The sequence below is a fragment of the Caenorhabditis remanei genome, chromosome IV (assembly GCF_010183535.1).
Source record: "Caenorhabditis remanei strain PX506 chromosome IV, whole genome shotgun sequence".
Taxonomy (NCBI): domain Eukaryota; kingdom Metazoa; phylum Nematoda; class Chromadorea; order Rhabditida; family Rhabditidae; genus Caenorhabditis; species Caenorhabditis remanei.
In genome coordinates, this window is record NC_071331.1 from 10,661,723 (window position 1) to 10,681,336 (window position 19,614).

General features: G+C 39.6%; 3 protein-coding genes across 3 annotated transcripts; all 3 read right to left on the reverse strand.

Annotated features, from left to right (window-relative positions):
- Positions 1 to 1,466: 1,466 nt before the first annotated feature.
- On the reverse strand, positions 1,467 to 4,118 carry GCK72_013180 (uncharacterized protein; the record flags this gene model as incomplete). Its single annotated transcript, XM_003089503.2, has 7 exons — positions 1,467 to 1,549; positions 1,648 to 1,825; positions 2,463 to 2,736; positions 2,808 to 2,942; positions 3,123 to 3,201; positions 3,963 to 4,050; positions 4,098 to 4,118. 7 exons carry the CDS (start codon positions 4,116 to 4,118, stop codon positions 1,467 to 1,469), a joined length of 858 nt encoding a protein of 285 aa, XP_003089551.2.
- Positions 4,119 to 5,027: 909 nt separating this feature from the next.
- On the reverse strand, positions 5,028 to 8,069 carry GCK72_013181 (uncharacterized protein; the record flags this gene model as incomplete). Its single annotated transcript, XM_053729698.1, has 10 exons — positions 5,028 to 5,116; positions 5,162 to 5,339; positions 5,391 to 5,664; positions 5,842 to 5,925; positions 6,018 to 6,096; positions 7,022 to 7,199; positions 7,253 to 7,526; positions 7,709 to 7,843; positions 7,886 to 7,964; positions 8,012 to 8,069. The coding sequence occupies 10 exons, from the start codon at positions 8,067 to 8,069 to the stop codon at positions 5,028 to 5,030; spliced, it is 1,428 nt and encodes a 475-aa protein (XP_053584470.1).
- Positions 8,070 to 9,180: 1,111 nt separating this feature from the next.
- Positions 9,181 to 11,521, reverse strand: GCK72_013182 (uncharacterized protein; the record flags this gene model as incomplete). Its single annotated transcript, XM_003093888.2, has 7 exons — positions 9,181 to 9,254; positions 9,305 to 9,482; positions 9,532 to 9,805; positions 9,881 to 10,015; positions 11,065 to 11,143; positions 11,191 to 11,278; positions 11,324 to 11,521. The coding sequence occupies 7 exons, from the start codon at positions 11,519 to 11,521 to the stop codon at positions 9,181 to 9,183; spliced, it is 1,026 nt and encodes a 341-aa protein (XP_003093936.2).
- Positions 11,522 to 19,614: the final 8,093 nt, after the last annotated feature.

Below are 19,614 nucleotides of genomic sequence, written 5' to 3' on the forward strand. Positions count from 1 at the left end.
ACTAAAAATACAAGTTAAGAAAGAAGAAAGATGGAAAAAATTAGAGATGAGAGAACCGAGGAAAAAACAAACAACCGGATAAAGTATGTTTTTGGGATGAGGAACCAAAAGACGAAAATCAATATTGAATGCGTAAACCGGAGGAGACGGTGTGAGAATGCGACGAGCCGTAGTGAAAAAGAGAGGAAAGACGGACAGAAAATGTGGGAAGATATAAATAGTAGGAAAAGGAGAATAATGTAGGGCAAGGTAGAGGGAGTTTTTATTGTGTTAGGAGGGGTCGGAGGTTTTTCAAGTGACTCCCAAGTTTTCTACCATATCTGTAAGCTCCTCTTTTGTGAAAAAAATCAGATTGACTGTGAAATTCCTTGGTTTTTAAGATTAATCAGTCGAAGTTTAACATTTCAGATTTTTTTCCTTCCTCTAAAATACTGTTTCAGACAGTAGATATCAACGTGGGAGAATTTCGGAGAATCTGTTCAACGAATAACTAAAGGAGATATTTTTCATCACAGCATAGTTGTGCTTTATTTAATTAGAAAAGTTTCATTATGAAGATGGAGAGGAAAACAGATAATGCTTGGAGAGATTTACTGTTGGGCTGAATTTATCAATACAGAATTTTAACTTTTTCGATTCTGTTTCATAAATGCTATGTATGTATACAATTGTGTCAAATTGTGCTTCTTCAATTATGGGTCCATGATGTTGAAAATTTAGTTTATCTAAAAATTTAGTTTATCTTGAACAAGTCAACTCACTCGATTTCAGCGAAGAATTATGTTTTAGTTTGAATGTTGAAAATAAAATGAAATCTAGCATTGTTATTATTAATGCATAAATATAATAGCTCTGTCAAAAAATTTTCGAGAAACAGCAAGAATGTGAAACAAATAATCAAGTTTGTAAATTTTCATATTTTGATCAGTCTGATCAATCCATTGATCGATTATGCGCTTCAAAATCTGAATGCTACTCAAATACAATTTGGGCTTACAAGACTTCATTTCTTATTCTCGCTCTACGTGAAACTGACAGAAGATACATCTCAGAAGCAGTTAGTTTCCCCTTTTTCAACACGGCAATGTAGTAGTCTAGTTGTCAATTCAAGTTACAGTTCTTTTTGTGTCAGTTCATCAAAAACGAAAGAAAAATGATTGAGTTTACTGGGCTGAATTCATCAATACAGAATTTAACTTTTTCTGTTCTGTTTCATAAAAACCATGTATATAATTGTGGTAGAGCTTCGTCTGCTCGTGACGATGAAAGTTTTGTTTATTTATCAATTCCTGTCCGAAGAAAAAGTAGAGAGGTACATTTGAGATTTGAACAAGAATTATTAGTTTAAATTATGAAAACAAAATGAACTCGGACATTGCAATCATCAATGCTATATACTAGCTCTATCAAACACATTTTCGAGAAATCGCAGGAAAATAAAACAAATAGTTTTATATTGTTCTTCACTAGATACGATCATTGCTTCTCGAAGGATCCTCCTCGTATATTCCAACTCTTGGACTTTTACACCGGATTTTGTTGAATATATCTGAAAAAAGGAAAGTCAACATTTCTGTTTCGAAAACTAGAAAAATGATGAACGAAAATCATCAATTTCAATTAATTTTCCTTCTGTGAACAATTTACCTGTAATTGCCATCCGATAATAATCCACAAAAAATAGAATAGGCAATGGGTCGACTGCCGGGTACAGGGCATAGACAAATGTAATTGGAGCTGATAGAAATTGACAGTTTATTTCGAAGATGGGAAGGATGAAAATGGTTCCGAAGGGGATGAAGAGGAGGAATATTGGGATGACGGTCTGGAATTAGAGAAACAAAGTTTCAGTAGAGATTTTTTTATGTTTTGAAACTTTTATGTTACTGTCGAAAAAATAAAGTTTCGACAAGGATTTTCAAAAAAAAATTCGCGCGCTGAAACGCGCAAGCGCATAAAGTTCTGGGCGGAGCTTAAACTGCAAGCGGCGCGGTTCTTAATTTGGAAAAAACAACTGGAATTAGAACCGCGCCGCTTATTTAAGCTTGCAGTTTAAGCTCCGCCCAGAACTTTATGCGCTTGCGCGTTTCAGCGCGCGAAATTTTTTTTGAAAATCCTTGTCGAAACTTTATTTTTTCGACAGTAGTAAAAGATGAATTGCAGAAGCAGGGTATTATATGTTATGGGATTTTTTGAAAATGTTTGCAAAAATCAAAAATTGTTATTGTCTAAACTTATCCATATATAATTATATTTATATTTATTCATATATTTATTCATCGATGAACTGAAATTCTAGTTATAACTTGGATTGATTTCAATTACGTGAAACCTAAAAATAATAGGGGGGAAATTCGATTCAAAACAAAAAGAAAATTGGATAGCCATTTTTCTCAAAAATGAACCCGGAAAAAATGACCCGAAATCCATCCCATCATTCTAGTTTCTCAAAAATATCTCACCTGTGCCACCAGTGCCTTATACAATTGCATCTGTAAATTCTTTGCGTATCTCGTCTCTCCTTGCTTCAACAGTGCACTAATAATCATGTAACTCTTCCCACCGGCATACAACACAACCATAAATGGGACTGACATGACAGTTAGAAACAGTCCGAACCCATAGAAACTTCTCATGTTGATAATCTGAGTCCCATTTCTGTCATATGGATAAAATGCTGCTCCCGCATAGGCAGCGTCGTCGATATTCAAATCAAAGAATTCTTTCGTAGTTTGTCTGTAAATCGAGCAAACATGAAAATACATTTTTAGCGGAATACAAAACTAGAAAAAATGTTCAACGCTAACCTGATATATTCCGATTTCAGTGGATCCATAGAGAACAGTGTGAAGCAAACGGAAAACCATGCAGCACCTCCCGCAATAGGGAGAAGGAACCAGAGTATCAGGTACTTTTCCTGGAAGAATCGGAGACGGCCTTGTCTGAAATTTCGAGGTATTGTTTAGGTACAATGTTTGAAATCGGAGGGAATGTGTAGAAAAAAAAAGTTTCAAAAACAAGTTTAAAGGTCATCGATATTAAAAAAAACTATTCCACAAGTTACACTAAACCGAAAGACCCGTTAGACGTTATTCATATCCAGTAGAAATTCAGAACCTAACCTCTCCAATGCAAATAGTCTGTAGATGAAATGAACCGCGATTCCATAGATTGTTGTGCCGAAACAACCACACATAGTACCTGAAAGATAGTTGTGACTTCAAGCAAAACAGATAAATTTCTGAAAAATTGTAATCTATCTAGCGTACCTGGGATCAAACATACAACTCTTGTTAATAAAATGAAGCAGAGTTTTTCAGAAATTCATGAAGTTTTTCAACAGAATAGATTTAAATATTCTATATCAAATGTGTATATTGCTATAGTACAATTTCCTTCCGCTTTCTGCCTTGAGGATATCACGTTGAAAAAATTATTCGTCTATTCGATTTTGCTGATATTTTTTGAGGTTTTTTTTTCACAGCAGAGCTATAAGTTTTTAACAACAAAAATAAACAACATTTAGCACAAACGTAACAAATTTTAGGGGCTTTTTGCAACAAAATAAGGCCAAAATTGTCTTCTAAAAATGGCATTTTATTCTTCTTTCCGCTTTTTCGACACTTTTTTTGTTTTTTTTAACCGCATTCCGCTCAACTCTTTTCTCAATGTTCCCACATTTTTTTCAGTTTCAATAAAGTTACTTTCTCTATACTCCAGGCATTCATACTATTTTGAATAGAAACTTTGTCCATGCATATCATTATTTGAGTCGCTACGCAGTAAACCAGCAAAGAAACACTATGTCGAATCTCATTTATCCATATTATTAAAGTGTAAAAATCACTAAAAATCTATCATCTTTGCAGTTTCAGATAGTCATGAATTAGGTAGCGAGAAATCGACCTCTTCTATTGGTACTCATTCACATACAATTTCAAAAACTCTCAATGATAACTTACATATCAAAATCTTAGCCATCCCTGACGGAATCCCACGATTCTTATAATCCATGACCATGAAAAATGCACTTTTGTACGTATGGATGTTCTGAAAATATAAATTTCCTTAAAAAGTAAGAATTGCAATAGGAATACCGGCTGAACAATGATATCCATTGATGAAAAGAATATCGAGAAACAGCAGAAATAAATCATCAAATATCGATAATTTCCCATCTTTTTCGGTGATCTTGTCAAGATCAAATAGATCAAAAAGAAGTTGATGAACCATGAGAAAACGACTGAAATTGATTGAAAAACGAACTTGACGCGTTCGAATGTTTTCGCGTGCATTTTTTCAGTTTCGATTACTTTTTTCGAAGGAAAAAGAAGACAAAAAAGTAATATCTGGTTGAATGAGTTAATACGACATGTCTTCTGATTATAACAACGGAAATTGGGGAAAGAGAAAGAGAGAAAGGATATTGAGGGAAGGGCATTGTAGTCTAGACTCAAAGATCTAATGAAAATACAATATGTTTGTTGTTCAGTGATCAGAGGAGAAGGTTTGATGACGATGGAATAGGAATCGATGTCAGTTTTCCAAAAAATCTTATTTATCACCTGGAAAAATCTCGGGAATGGAAGAATATTGAAACGTCTGAAAATATTGAAAATGCTCTGATGTTTCTGTTTCTAAGTTAGATCTTGACCATTGAGAATAGTTCATTGTCACACTGACACCAAAAGTTACATTTTTGAGATATCAAACTTTGGTGACAGCTATTAGAGCCGGCCAACTTCCCAGGCTCAAAAAAAAGTTTGCTCTAGATATCCATTTGGTTGAATGTTCGGCCCTGTCCAGTACATGACGAGTCTTTCAGAACATATTGCAAATGCATTCAATCATGCAGAAAGCAACCTACTCGTGCATTTCTGAGCACAGTGACCCATCAAATCAGCAGTATGGACCGCCGTACGCGAGTATAACACATTCATTATTTTATTGAAACATTATTATATTATTGTCTTTAATACTCTCTAATGACTCGGTTTATTACAGAAGCAAAACATTTCGAAAAAAAATCAAACAGTATTCGGATAACCCCTTGACATCGATTCAACTGATGCTCCTTCTATCCTTGCTGTCTTACACCTGCATACATGGAAGACTTCTGAAAATCTGATTGTTACTCGTCTTTTATCATTTTCTCCCTTACCAAATATAGCATTCCGATAGTAATCGACGAAGAACAGGGTTGGTAATGGGTCAACCACCGGATACATCGCAATTACCAACGTGATTGGAGCACCCAAGAATTGACAATCAATTTCAAATATCGGTAGGGTAAATATGAATCCAAAGGAGATGAAAACGAAAAATATGGGGATCACCGTCTGTAAATTTGATGATTTATTGAAAAATATAAATATAAGAAATAAACAAACCTGTGCGATGAGCGCCTTGTACAATTGCATCTGGAGATTCCTAGCGAATTCTGATTCTCCATGGTCCAAGAGGCTTCTGACTTTCTTGAAACTCTTCACTCCACAAACCAGAATTGTGACAAATGGAATCGTGAGAAGAGTCATATAGCAGGCCAATCCGAAGAATGCTTTCCAGCTGACAAACTGGTGTCCATTCTCATCTATTGGATAGAAAACAGCGGCCCCATAGACACAGTCTTCCATTTTCAGATTGAAGAACTCTTCGACAGTATTTCTAAAATGAGTCAGATTTTTACAGTTTCGGTTAGCTTATTTGAGTATGCTGGTTTTATTGATCTGTTAGTTTAATGAGTAACATATGATTTCAGCCCGGCCTAGGAAAAATATGTATGGGCGCTGATATCAAAAACTTTTTCCACACTTTTGTTAGTTCCCCATTTTCAGACAGCACCTTATATAGTTTGTAGTCAACGGATTCATTCCAAACACGAATATTGTGACAGCAAACCAAATCGCCCCGGCAAGAAGTGGAATGCTGAACCAGATTAAGAGAAACTGATCATTGAAATATTTCAGACGTCCTTGCCTAGAAATGTTTTTTGTAAAACCTTTAACCACCAGACAAACCTTTCTAAAGCCAGCAATCTATAAATGAAATGAATAGCAATACTACAAACTGTGACACCATAACATCCACAAAGTAGTCCTGAATAATTTTCAGTATATCGCATTTTCTGACTTCAAGTATCCTACCTATAAACAACTCGGCTATCCAGGGGGTTATTAAATGACGATTTTTGACGTCTACAACCATAAAAAAAGCGCTTTTGTAAGTTTGAATATTCTGGAAATATTACTTTTTTAATTTTCTCTAGTTTTATATATACCGGCTGTACGACGGCATCGCACAATGAAAAAATGATAGCGCAACAGCAGAAATAAATCATCAAATGACGATATGTTCCCATTATTTTTGGAGACTTTGTGATGATAAGACATATGGATACGGAGTTCACAAATATTGAAAGTAAAACGGAACAAATTTGAATCGTAGTTTTAACGTTGGAGAATGTTACAGTATGCATTACGGGTGCACTGAAATGTGGCGTTGTTATGCTCTTATAGATCTTTGTCTAGAAACTTTAGTTAGTTTTGATTGAATATACGTATGAGAACGGAAATTGAACAAGTGTGTGAGATGAAAAAAATGAGTAGGCGCTAACAAATAGAAACAGCGGCGCGGGTAGAATGGAGAATGAAATATGGTTGGGGATTTTTTGAAATTAAGAGTTGGGATCGGAAAGTTTTTGTTGGTCAGTTTTACCTAGAAAATACAGCATTGTTGAGAGCTAAAAACATTAATGAACCTGATGGATACAGTATGAAAAAGTAAAACAAATAAGCACCTAATTATTTTGAATCTTCCTATTATTGTTATTAATACAGTTTCTGACAACACGTTTTATTACACAAACAAAACATTTCGAAAAAATGATAAAACAGTATTCGGATAGCCCCTTGACACTGATTCATCTGATGCACCTTCGATTCTTGCTTTCTTACACTTGCATACATTGAAGACTTCTGAAAATCTGATTTCCACGTTTTGTTTAAATTAAATTCTGTCAAACCAAAAATAGCATTCCGATAATAGTCGACAAAGAACAGAGTTGGTAATGGGTCAATCGCCGGATACATTGCGAATACCAACGTGATGGGAGCACCTAAGAAATGACAATCAACTTCAAATATCGGGAGAATAAATATGAATCCAAAGGGAATGAAAAAGAAAAATACAGGGATGACCGTCTGTAAATTTGAAGATTTATTTGAAAATGTAATAAAACAAAAAAAAAGCGAACCTGGGCAATCAAAGCTTTGTACAATTGCATCTGAAGATTCCTAGCGAATTCTGATTCTCCATGATCCAAGAGACTTCTGACTTTCTTGAAACTCTTCACTCCACAAACCAGAATTGTCACAAATGGAATAGTGAGAAGAGTCATATAGCAGGCCAATCCGAAGAATGCTTTCCAGCTGACAAACTGGTGTCCATTCTCATCTATTGGATAGAAAACAGCGGCCCCATAGACACAGTCTTCCATTTTCAGATTGAAGAACTCTTCGACAGTATTTCTAAAATTGAGTTATTTTAGAGTGCAGTACGTTTATTTGAGTATAGTGGTTTAATGAATTGTTCCTTTGGTGACTAACGAATCATTTTAGCCGGGCCTAGGATAATTATGGGACCATAAATGGTGATATCGAAAACTTTTTGTTCCGACATTTTTGTCATTTTTCCATTTTTAAGGCAATACCTTATATAGTTCGTAGTCAACGGATTCATTCCAAACACGAATCTTGTGACAGCAAACCAAATCGCCCCGGCAAGAAGTGGAATGCTGAACCAGACCAAGAGGAACTGATCATTGAAATATTTAAGACGTCCTTGCCTAGAAATGTTTATTTGTAAAGCCTTTAACCACCAGACAAACCGTTCCAAAGCCAGTAATCTATAAATGAAATGAATACCAATGCTATAAACTGTGACAGCGATACAGCTAGTGAGTAGATCTGAATAATTTTCAGTAGAGCGCATTTTCTAAGTTCAAGTATCCTACCTATAAACAGCTCGGCTATCCAGGGTGTTAAGTGACGATTTTTTACGTCGGCAAGCATGAAAAAAGAGCTTTTGTAAGTTTGACAGTTCTGAAAATTATAAGTTGTTTATCTACTATATTTTGTGTTTACCGGCTGAACGACAGCATCGCACAGTGAAAAAATGATGGAACAAGAGCAGAAATAAATCATCAAATGGCGATATGTTCCCATTATTTTTGGAGACTTTGTGATGATAAGACATATGGATACGGAGTTCACAAATATTGAAAGTACGACGGAACAAATTTGAATTGTAGTTTTGATGTTGTAGAATTTATACATTACGTGTGGACTGAAGTGAGGCGTTGTTGTGGTCTTATCGAATATTACCTAAAAACTATAGTTAATTCTGATTGAATACACATACGTATGAGAACGGAAATTGAACAAGTCTGTGTGGGATAAGGAGAATAGATAAGATCTGACAAAAACAAAAACAGCGGCGGTGGTAGATTGGAGAACGAAACATGGTTAGGGATTCTTTTCAAATTAAGAGATGGGAGCGGAAAATTTTATTGGACAGTATTACATAGAAAATATAGAATTGTTGAAGGGAGTGAGCCTCATTTCTAATACCGTTTCACTTTTTTTCAGTTTCGCTTGATTGTGATTAAAAGATAGTGATTTATCTTTTTCAATACAGTTCTCGAAATAACAACTATTAATTATCAATAACAAATATTGTTATACGAAAATTCTAACATAGATAAAATCTTTCATTTCGAAACTTCTTATAACTCGAGAAAAAACAAAAAAATGATGAATGAGTAGACATCTAAATTTTTGGTCTTTTTTTGAAAATCACTGATGCATGACTCGATACAAGGAAACTTTTTTCATATTTCTGACTTCTTCTGACGCATGGGAAAATAGAAATCAGTCAGGCTTCAAAGTGTAAAGATTTCCTCAAATCTGAAACATTTGTCTTACTCAAAAGCATTGTTTAAGGGTGACCGTCAAATAATTTATTGAAAATACGAAACTGTGTACATAATTTACAAAAAAAGATGATCCTGAGATAATGATAACAATTTTTTTAATGTTTCAGTAGGAACTTTTCTAGCAATTCAAACCATTCGACCAGTCATTCCTTTTTGAGGTATTATTCCATCTAGTAGCCATATTGACGCTATTCAAATGTCACCGACCCATCAGGATTCATCGAAACACGATTCTTTTTACATTTTGTTCTTTTGAACGCTTCTGGAAAAATATAGTTATGATAGTGAAAGTTGTGAAAAAAAGTCACAAACCAATCACAGGAATCCGATAGTAATCCACAAAATACAAAATCGGAAGAGGATCAACTGCTGGATAAATAGCGAATATCAAAGTGATGATAGCCGCCAAAAACTGACAATCAATTTCAAAAATAGGAAGGGAGAATAGTAGTCCAAACGGTATGAATAGTAAAACTAAAGGGACTAGGGTCTGAAAATTTAATCACATTTTTTCAGAACTATGTTTCTAGATAGCTCACTTGTGCCACCAAAGCTTTATACAACTGCATTTGCAGATTCTTCGAATATTCTGATTCCCCGTGATCCAAAAGTTCTCTTACAATCTTCCAACTTTTAAATCCAAAAATCAGAATTATAGTGAATGGAATTATCATGATACTCAGATAGCACGTGAATCCAGCGAAACTTCCCCATCCTATAACTCGCTTTCCATTTTCATCCAATGGGAAAAATACACCCGCATTATAGACACAGTCGTCTATATCTATATCAAATGTCTCTCTTACGGCTATTCTGAAAACGCATTGGATTGCCGTAAAATAATTATTGAATTCTGTCATGAAGTAACTGAAACAGTAAACTACTCACCTGATGTACTCAGTTTCCAGTTTGGTCTTCGGGAAAACCATTGCAGTCACCAGGAACCAGGCAACACCACCGAGGATTGGGATAACGAACCAGAAAGCGAGATAGAATCCTTGGAAATATCGGATTCGACCTCTTCTGAAATTTTTTTTGTGAAACCGAGTGATGAGAATTTCAGATGCAGTTATGACATATTCATATCAGTAAGGATACGACGCTACTCATTATGAGAAAATATTCTAGAAAATCCGCTCTCACAAAAAACTACTTCAGTTATGTTGGATTAATGAACGAAGTAAAAAACTCTGTTCCAATAAAGTATAATATGAAGTCATTACTTTCTCATGTCGATGATTGGACAACTAGAGATCGAAAAATCACATTTATTATGAATTTGTGAATATCATTTTCTCTGTAATTTTGCTGCTGATTAACTGGTCCGTTTTAAAAGCAATTCGAATATTTTTCAAGGATTTTCGAAAAAATCCGGGTTTTTGGAAATTAATGGAAGTTTTTAGAAGATTCTGAAAATTTCGGGAAAAATCTGGATTTCGCTTAAAGATACACAGTTTAGGGCTCTGGAGCACATTGGTGTTCTCGGACACGTTTTGCATTTACTTTCAAATAAAATCTGGATTATGAAACGTTTTTCGCGAATAAACAAGTCAACTGACAAAACCAACTATTCCTAGGACAAGCACAATTGTGCTCCGGAACCCTAAACTTTGTATCCGCAAGCGTAATCATTGTTTCCAGATGTTTTCCAAAACTTACCGGAAATTTTTCTGAAAACCTCAGAGAGTTTTCGAAAAAATCTGAAAAAAATTTCGATGTTTTTCGAAATCACAGACTGCTCTTTTTCTCTCTTTCTCTTTCTCTGCTTACTAAATTTTTTACTGTTCTATATACTGCACTTTTATCTAGACAGAAGTTTATCTAGACTGGAAGTCTAGAGGCTAGGTATCATTGAAAACGAATTTTGGTGTTGTTTTCATAGAGAACTTCATCAAAAACCACCAAAATTGAGTCAAAATTTCCGACGAAAATTCATAAATTTCCTGAAAATTTTTTGGAATTCCGCATAACTCTGTGAACCTATCAAATGTTCGTTGTGAAACCTATCAACGTTCGTATTGTACACGCTAATAACTTCTGTTCCCGAAACCGAACACTTTTTCATGACTCACCTCTCTAGTGCAAAAAATCTGTAAACAAAATGAATAGCAATCCCGTATATCGCCACACCAAAACAACCACATAATCCGTCTGAAACCACCAGTTTCTATCTTTGAATCTATTTTCAAAGCACTCACAAACACAAAACTTTCCCAACGAAACATACATATTCCTTTGTTTCACGTCGACTACCATGAAGAATGCACTTTTATACGTTTGAACGTTCTGAAACTGTTTTATAGTTGACTTGTTAACTCCCGATTACCTTACCGGTTGCACAATAACATCGAACACCCCGAAAATGATAGAGCAACAGCAAAAGTAGACCATCAAATGGCGATAAGTGCCCATATTAATCGGAGATTTTTTGATGATCAAGTAGATCAGAATAGAGTTGACAAGGATGGAAAATATCACAGAGATAACTTGAATATTCAGTTTTATGAGGCGGTAAGTTTCAGAATTCATTGATGACGAAGTAGACTTTCAGAAGTATAGAATAATAATATAGAAGTAGTTTTTCAGAAGAGTGAACAGAAAATCAGAAGAATATAGTTTTTCTCATTATAGTTTTATGTTATCATAACGCATCGAAGCATATTTAATTAACAAGAGACGAGACTTTTCCTATTTTATCTTCTTTTTTATATTAGGAGTCAGGGGAGGTTTCTCAACAATAGAAGTTCGTTCTCTAAAAGCAAAATATAAACGGGCGGTTCGAGTGAACTTTCAATTCAAAAGAATTGATTCGAAATTCGAATTAATCTCTATTCACTCGAGTATCAACCTCCATTCAGACTGGGTATTTAATCCGTATGAGAGCAAGAAACTTGTGGATTTTTGACGTGTTACTATGGGAAAATGAGAGTGGGAAATGTGCTATGAAGTTTGGTTTTTTATGGGAAATATTATTCAAATTTGTTTTGGGTACAAAGGAAAACACGTGGAAACTAGACTATGTAGTTCTGATAAAGTATTCTGAAAGTTTACTTCCTCGGAGAATTGAAATGATCTACCGTTTCTGCAGACTGTCTAGATTAACACACGTGTAATGGCTCGATAACTAGTTTCAGAAGTCTAGACATGGTGCAGGATACCAGATGCTTGATATAAGGAAATACAACTTATTCATCTCGAATCGCTGATAGCATAGGTGTTGACAGTCTCCTGGTCCCCGAATCAGGTTCCTGTCCCACTCCAAACTAAAAAGTAATTTGTATTACTAAATTATTCTAATTTAGTTTATACTTATTACGTATTTTACTTTCTGTTAATTAACTCCCTTCTTCCCTGTCCCTTTAACCCCATTTCAGGCGGAAGTAATATTCCACAATTCAAGTTGCCGCCTTTCTGTCGTGTCTGCGTCTCTCCAGTCAAAGGCGCACGCTGTTTCCAACGTCCACAGGTCTCGCCACGCGCACACCTACTCAACGACTGTGACCGTACTCGACCGACTCCCCTCGCTTGGCCTAAAGCCATTAATAATTCAGTGTTGTTCCTTTGTTCTCTCTTTAAGAGTTGTTATTATTGTGTTTTGTAAGAGAAGTTGTTAGAGAGCGACTTGTAGTCCCTCGAGAGCCCCCGATACGTGTATCGGGCGCTTGCAGAGTCACTACTATGTTCCCTCGATAACCCTTTTCCCCTTAATTCGTATTGTATTGTAAAAGGCAGAACCGAATAGGTTTTTAATGCAGTTCCTCGCGGGACATGCTTTTTCCCTATAATAAATGGTTCTTGTAAATACTTGAGTTGTCAGCACATCGGGCGCTTCCTTTAAAACCACTGAACCACCTTATTGGAAGTATAAATTGGGCTCATGTTCCCACCCTACTCGGCACATTACCGGCGGCCTTCTGGAGACAGAAGGGGTGGCCACATTTGGTGCATCTTGACCAGGTTTTCTCCGCTAGACCGGAAAATTTCGAGTTATCGATTTTTCCCCTCGACACGGACGAATCAGTCGGTTTGCCCATATTTTGTCCGAAAAAATCGATTTTTTCGATTTTTATGTGCTGCTATTCTCGTGTTTTTCCTTGAAAATACAATTAGAACGGCGAAAACTTCTTTGCATTTCGCAATTTCGGTCTTTTTGTTGCTTTTTCTCGCGAAATTCCGCTCCCCTTATTTGAATTTGGCGCCATTTAAGGCCCCACCTTTAAATTTCGGTAGCAACTGCGCTCTAGTGCGAAGCGCTGCGCCGCGATGCGGCTTTAGGCCTTCCCACTTTTGCGCGAATTTCGTCCGATTTTTGCATCATTTTCCTCGCTTTTCGGCGGCGTTTTCGCGATTTTTCGCAAAAACCAGCTAGAAAATCGACGAAAAAGGCCCGAATACACTCGGACACTCGAGAAATTCGGATTTTTCCCCTCGAAACTCGCAGTTTGTCTGAAAAATCGAATTTTCCTCGGAAAATTCTAATTTTTTCGGCATTCCGCACAATTTCCCGGCGAAATTTCCCGATTCCACTCGATTTCTTCGCACATCGACCTCGGATTCATTCACCTCAAGGATTTTCGCAACGGATTTCTCTGAAATTTGGCTGGGAATCGATCGGATTGCCCTCGCATCGACTTCAATGGTTGGCTCGTGCCTCGATTACGTCAGTTGTCATCGCCCGGTCCCGCTTCCCTCGATTTTTCTCCCCAATTACCCGTTTTTTCGGATTTCGAAATGTTGCGAAACATTTCGAAAATCCCGATTAAATCGGAAGCGGGCAAGAAATCGATCAGAAGTTCTACGGATCGGGTACTCTGACTGCCTCGTGCTTCGATCGCTTCGTTTGCTGCTGTTTTGGTCCACTTCCCTCGTTTTTTCTCGGGATTACGTGTGGTTTTCGCGATTCCGTCACCCCTCGAAGCAATTCCAGGTGTTTCGCTCGCCTCGAACTACTCGGAAACTGAGAAAAATCGATCAGAAGTATCGCGGTTGGCTTTGGATAACTCCCTCGTGCTTCGTTCGTTTCGGATGTCGTCGTTTATGTCAGCTTCCCTCGTTTTTTGCGCCGGAACCGTGTTTTTTCGCGATAAGCGTCACCGCTCGAAGCAATTCGATGCGTTTTTCGCGCGTCCCGAATTAATCGGAACCCGCAAAAAATCGATGAGAAGCCTCGCTGATGGATGGTTCGTACTTCGTGGCCTCGGATGTCGTCTTCTGGTCAACTTCCGTCGTTTTTTCTCGGGACTACGAACGGTTTTCGCGATTCCGACACCCCTCGAAGCAATTCGAGGCGTTTCGCTCGCCCCGAACCATTCGGAAACTGAGAAAAATCGATCAGAAGTCTCGTGTTGGTCTCCGATGTCGCCCTCGTGCTGGATTTCGTGCGGGATTTTTCTCGCTTTGGGTGCTTCTCCCTCGGGATGAAGCCACTTGGCTCTAGTTTCTCGTTCTTATCTTTTGTGCTAAGTTGGTGAGCAGTACTGCCGCTTCTTGCTGTGTTTTAACACAGATTCGTCTGTTTGCGGGAGGGTGTGGTACTGCTAGCCGATCGATCACATTAGAGACGATCGATTAATAAGTCAAGGTCTCTTCATGCCACCTAGCTGGATCGGAGCCACTTGGCTAGAATTTCTCGTGTTGCTTTAGTGCAACGTTAGTGAAAAATACTCTCGCTTCTTGCTGTGTTTTAACACGGACTCGTCCGTTTGCAGAGGCGTGTTGTATTTCTAGCTGATCGATCACTTTAGATTCGCACGATTAATAAGTCAGGGTTCCTTCATGTCAGCTTGCTGGATCGGAGGGAGTCTCTTTGCGGATCGGAGTGTCTATTGTAGACACGTCTTTCCTTATAGCTATCGATATCGCCCTCTCCCCTCGCCGGATATTCGCTGAATTCTTCTGAATTCTGTATTTCCGAAGGGGATCGGTGGTCAATTACAGCATTTGGATTGATACCCTACAATCGATTCCTCGGATCTAAGACGTTGTCTGAATGTCTGAGAACCCGGAACCCCTGCTAAGCAGCCGCAAGGCAGCGAAGCGGTCGGGAAGCCGAGTTTTTAGACTGAAGGATGATATGAAAAACTGGGGGTCCTCGACCTCGTGTATGATTTTGATGTTTCGGATGCTCCTTTTGAAGGATTATCGGCATTTGTCTCCAGCTCCTCGGAGCGCGAGCAGTTCCGATAACCGATTCCCTGCCGAGCGGTCAGCAGTTTTTACTGCGTACGACCCCTCTCGTGGGACAAGGATCCCTCGAAATGTTGATGTTTACATGGGATCTTGGGTCGGTTTGGTTTTGTTCAGCTCACTAGGCTTCATCGGTTTGATTCCGACCCGCCGAACGTGTTGAATTAAGTACCGAGCAGGCTGGCCCCCTCGTGTGAAGCCCGACTGGCTTACCAGATACGGTTTTGAGCTTATCGGCGCGTGTTATTGACTAGCGAAAGAGATGCCAGGCAAGAGACGATCAGACTCCTCCCTCTGGAGGGCAGTCCCTGTCCCGCCTCAGGTGCTCCATTTTCTGCGTTAGTTAGGGACTGTAAGCTCTGTGCCCACCCGTTTCCCCCTAGCGGCTCCCATCCACTAACCGTGGTCGTCTTGCCGGCAAGGGTCTCCGGTCGGCATATGAATACAGAAGCCTCGGGTAAGGTAGGCCACGGATCAGTGCGTATGCCATTTCCGTAACCGGCCCCTCGAGTTAACACGCCCCAATGAGAATTCATTAGACGTTCCGTTAGTCTTTCCTCGCCCCATCATCATCCGATGTGCTTCAGCCAATTTCTGCGCTAGTAGAATTCTTCTGAAGTGATTCGGGATGATTCGGCAGTTTTTTTTGAAAACATTTAGCGGAAAAACGTACTGTATCTGGCCCATCATCGGGACTCAGAATTTTCGTAAGCCGTCAGTAGATAGCAAGCGAGCCTTCGGATAATCTTCTATTGCTCCGGTTAAGAGCTTGACAGGAAATATTATTTCCTCGACCGCACGACCCACGCAATTCTGGAAGTTCGACCAATGGCGTTAATGCGAGCCTCGGCGATTCGATCTCCCTCGATGTATTTCGAGTCTTTCGAATCCCCCTCACCTCGATAATACACCTAGTCAATTCTTCTAGTGTTTCATCCGATTCGCTCCCTCGCTTTCAGCTTTCTAGGTAGAGAGTCGATTTAGTCCATCGGTTGTTCGAACACCCACTGGTTTAGTAGCAGGATTCTGAAGGGTTAAGGCTGATGCCTAATTTCGAAAACATCAACGCAAGCGTTGCATTGTGAGTAGATCCGAAGCGATCGAGCAGTCGGTACCCTCTGTTTACCTGATATGAAAACTAGCGGCCTATTAGGTAATATCGACTCACTAATATCCACTCTCTATCCCAAGAAAACGCTACTATCGCATAAAAATTTGAGTAATTTCGCACTTGTCTTCTGTGTTAGAACCTCCAATGGAAAGGAACTACGCCTAAGCTCGCCGGTTCGACAGACGCTTTTCAAGCATCTGAACTCGCCGATCCTCAGACGACCATTCCCTACTGCGGAGCATTTGGTGCTAGCTAGTCATCCGTTCAATTTGATTCGGAGAGCTACGCATTGAATGGGTTCCAGATCGTTCGGTCTCACCGAGGCATGTTGAATTTCGTATCGAGATCGGAGCCCCATATGGGCCTACTCCCCTCGGATACATGCAATTAGGAATTCAGCCGACTCCGTACACATCGATTCGAAAACTGACCTAACTGCCAGAAGACTTAGTTGGAGAATTATATGCTCTTCGGCGACCGACATATTCAGTAGCGTGTTAACGTGAGCTGAAACAGTCACCCCGGTTATTCTGGCTTTTTGGATCATTCCCCCTCGTAGCTAGCCGCAAGGTTGGTTATTCGGTGATCGTCCCCAATGAGCTATAGGATAGTCGGCCGTGTTAGTGCGAGAGAGTGTCTTTCGGATGCTCTTCCGGTTACAGGATTTGAGGAGGATACTCCCTATGGAGCATCCTCTGGCCCCCCGGAGCGTGGATTACGCTCTGGGGAGAGTTTCTAGTACTGGATCACGTTCAGAGATGACTTCAGTCAGCGATTCGGTGTAACCTTCGCCGAAGCATATCCCTCGATTTCGAGTGAGACCCTTCAGAGCGGAGATATACTCGAATCCTATGGCCCCCCGGAGCATGGGTTCTAGGACCCACTGCTCCAGGGCGCCATTGACTATGAGATCCTCGGGACCAGATTTGGTGCTATCAGATCCGCCTATTGGAAGATGTGTACGAAGTACGGAATCAGAGTTTCGATTCTGAATCCTAGATATTCGATCATACTTAACACGGAACTCTGAGTATCTCGTGAAAGATGTTCATTATCGAGAGTAGTTTGACCGAAATAGACTTATATTCTCCCCCAGTGGGCGAGTGTGAGCACGTTTCCCTCGAACTGCAAAGGAATTCTTGAAGCACAGATTCTTCTTTAGAATCTCGCTGTCTCGCATGGGATTTGGTGTATTCTAAAACGGATTTTCGGCAGTTTCACGTCAGGTCGCGTGGCTTTTGTACTTTTTTTGTACATTACTGACTGTGAATACACCCTCGAAATCTGAAGGTTGTCTAACAACCATTGTCGACAATACTACCAATCTGGAAACCCACTCGATAACCACATCTGGATGAGAGAAAGAGCATAAACTAGTGGTGCTTTAGTCTTCGGTGTAGGCAGATGTGAGCGATAAGCCGCAGTTCTATAACTCCGGTTTCTCCCTCGAATCTCTCAGTAGCTGTGAGCAGTCGTTTATGATTGCGGACCCTTTCTGTCATTCGATAGAAAACCCGAAATTTAGCTTACGATTACACTAGACCCTCAGATTAAGCGCATCACGGAATCCGTTATGATTCCGAAGCCTCTTGTCAGATATCCTTTGGTATTCTGAGCCTTTTGTAGCATCATATTTGTGATGTTTCTCCCGCTGAAACGGGATGAATCTTTCCGATGAAATCGAGCATCTCGGATGAATTCTGGTGTTGAATCATACTTTATGAGATCAAAGTGAAGCGGGCTCGATACAATTGCTGACCTCGAAAGAGATAGATTGTACTGCTTCCTCGTATACTGTCGTATACGATTATGATTCATGCCACGTCTCTAGTACATTCTGAGTAACGACTTCGATTTCGTTGCAAAAGAGTGTTTGTATTGCTGAAAAGGGCGATTTCTTGTGTTGAAGAGATCGTCTGGTTGAGGCGAATGACTTGCCAGCTGTGACCGATAAATGGGTGAGTCGACGCTCGAGGGATCCTGTTTCCGCGTATTTTGAATACATCAGTGAAACCCCGTTGCGTCGATCGGAGAACCCGTAGAACAGTCAGCAGTCTCTTCCGGCGAAAAATAAAGTAACCGGAACCAGCATAATACTACTGGTGTAGACTGTTAAACGAGTGAGTCCGTGCTTGAGAATCCCTGTCTTGACGTATTTTTTAATACATCAGGTGATCTCATTTGCATTTGATTGAAAAACTCGTAAAACCTCACGTCAGTAGATTCCTGGTAAAAGAGATGGTAATTATCATTCGAAGCCTGTTGCGCCCTCGATCGATTATGAGCATTAGTGAGCGCGATCCTCAATGATCGTGTAGTGTTCATAGTCCATTCAAGTGACAGTACCCGACCGGTGGGTGCTGGAAATTCCGATGAACAGACAATCAGCATGTCTGAAGGAAAAGTACAGTATTCCGTAGCGCTCTACTCCCACGAGCCCAAATGGTAGCCAATCCAACGGGTATTCGTTGAGTGCGAACTCTTGTTATACAACTTTCTGAGAAAAGTCGGAGCCAAATGGTAACCAATCCAACGGTCACCGTGGAAGTTGGGGTTTAGTGAAGCTGCATGGTCTCGGATAACCGTATCGCGGGGTTTTCCGTAGATTGCATGTAGTGGACTTAAAGTCAATAATGAGAAAAAACCCTCGGGATTTTCGGTTGGTAGCTGAAAGTTTCGAAAACAATTCGGTACTCACAACTGAATTGCTCAGAGTGCGAGGCTCTGGTGTCCGAAATTTCGGAGAATTAGGACATTTTCAGACAATTTCTGGTTCGTTATCCCTCGTCTCGACTCCTATCGATTCTCTGATCAAGAATCGAGAAGGAAGTGTTTGGTACTTCGTGTAAGGATTTCGGAAGCGTTTTCTCGATAAACAATGCCGACATCGGAGCTGGAGCGATCATTCCGTTGAGAAGCAGAGGAATCAAGATCAATCAGTCATTGCGCTTGCATTTGGCCCTCGATTGTGCACAAATCGTGGAATGGATTCAAGACAAAACTCGTTCCGGGAGAAGTTTTCAGTTTCAAAGAGCTTCGGCTCAAACCTCATAGCTTCGCTTAAATTTCCCCGGGTCACCAGGCTAAGTTCGCCATAAAAAAGACATTTTTTCAGATCTCGATCTTGCGCTCATGTCTACCGGTATCAATCGATCCCGGAACTCGTCGGTTTCCACGGAGTTGAGCTTCCGTGGGAATAAGAAGTCATCACCTCGCCTCCCGTCGATCAATTTTAAGTCGACTAAGGATGCTCTTCGTGGTGCAATTGCTCAATCCCTCGATGCTGCCTCGAAGGCTCTGGGGGAGTTGCGGAATCTTCGTGACG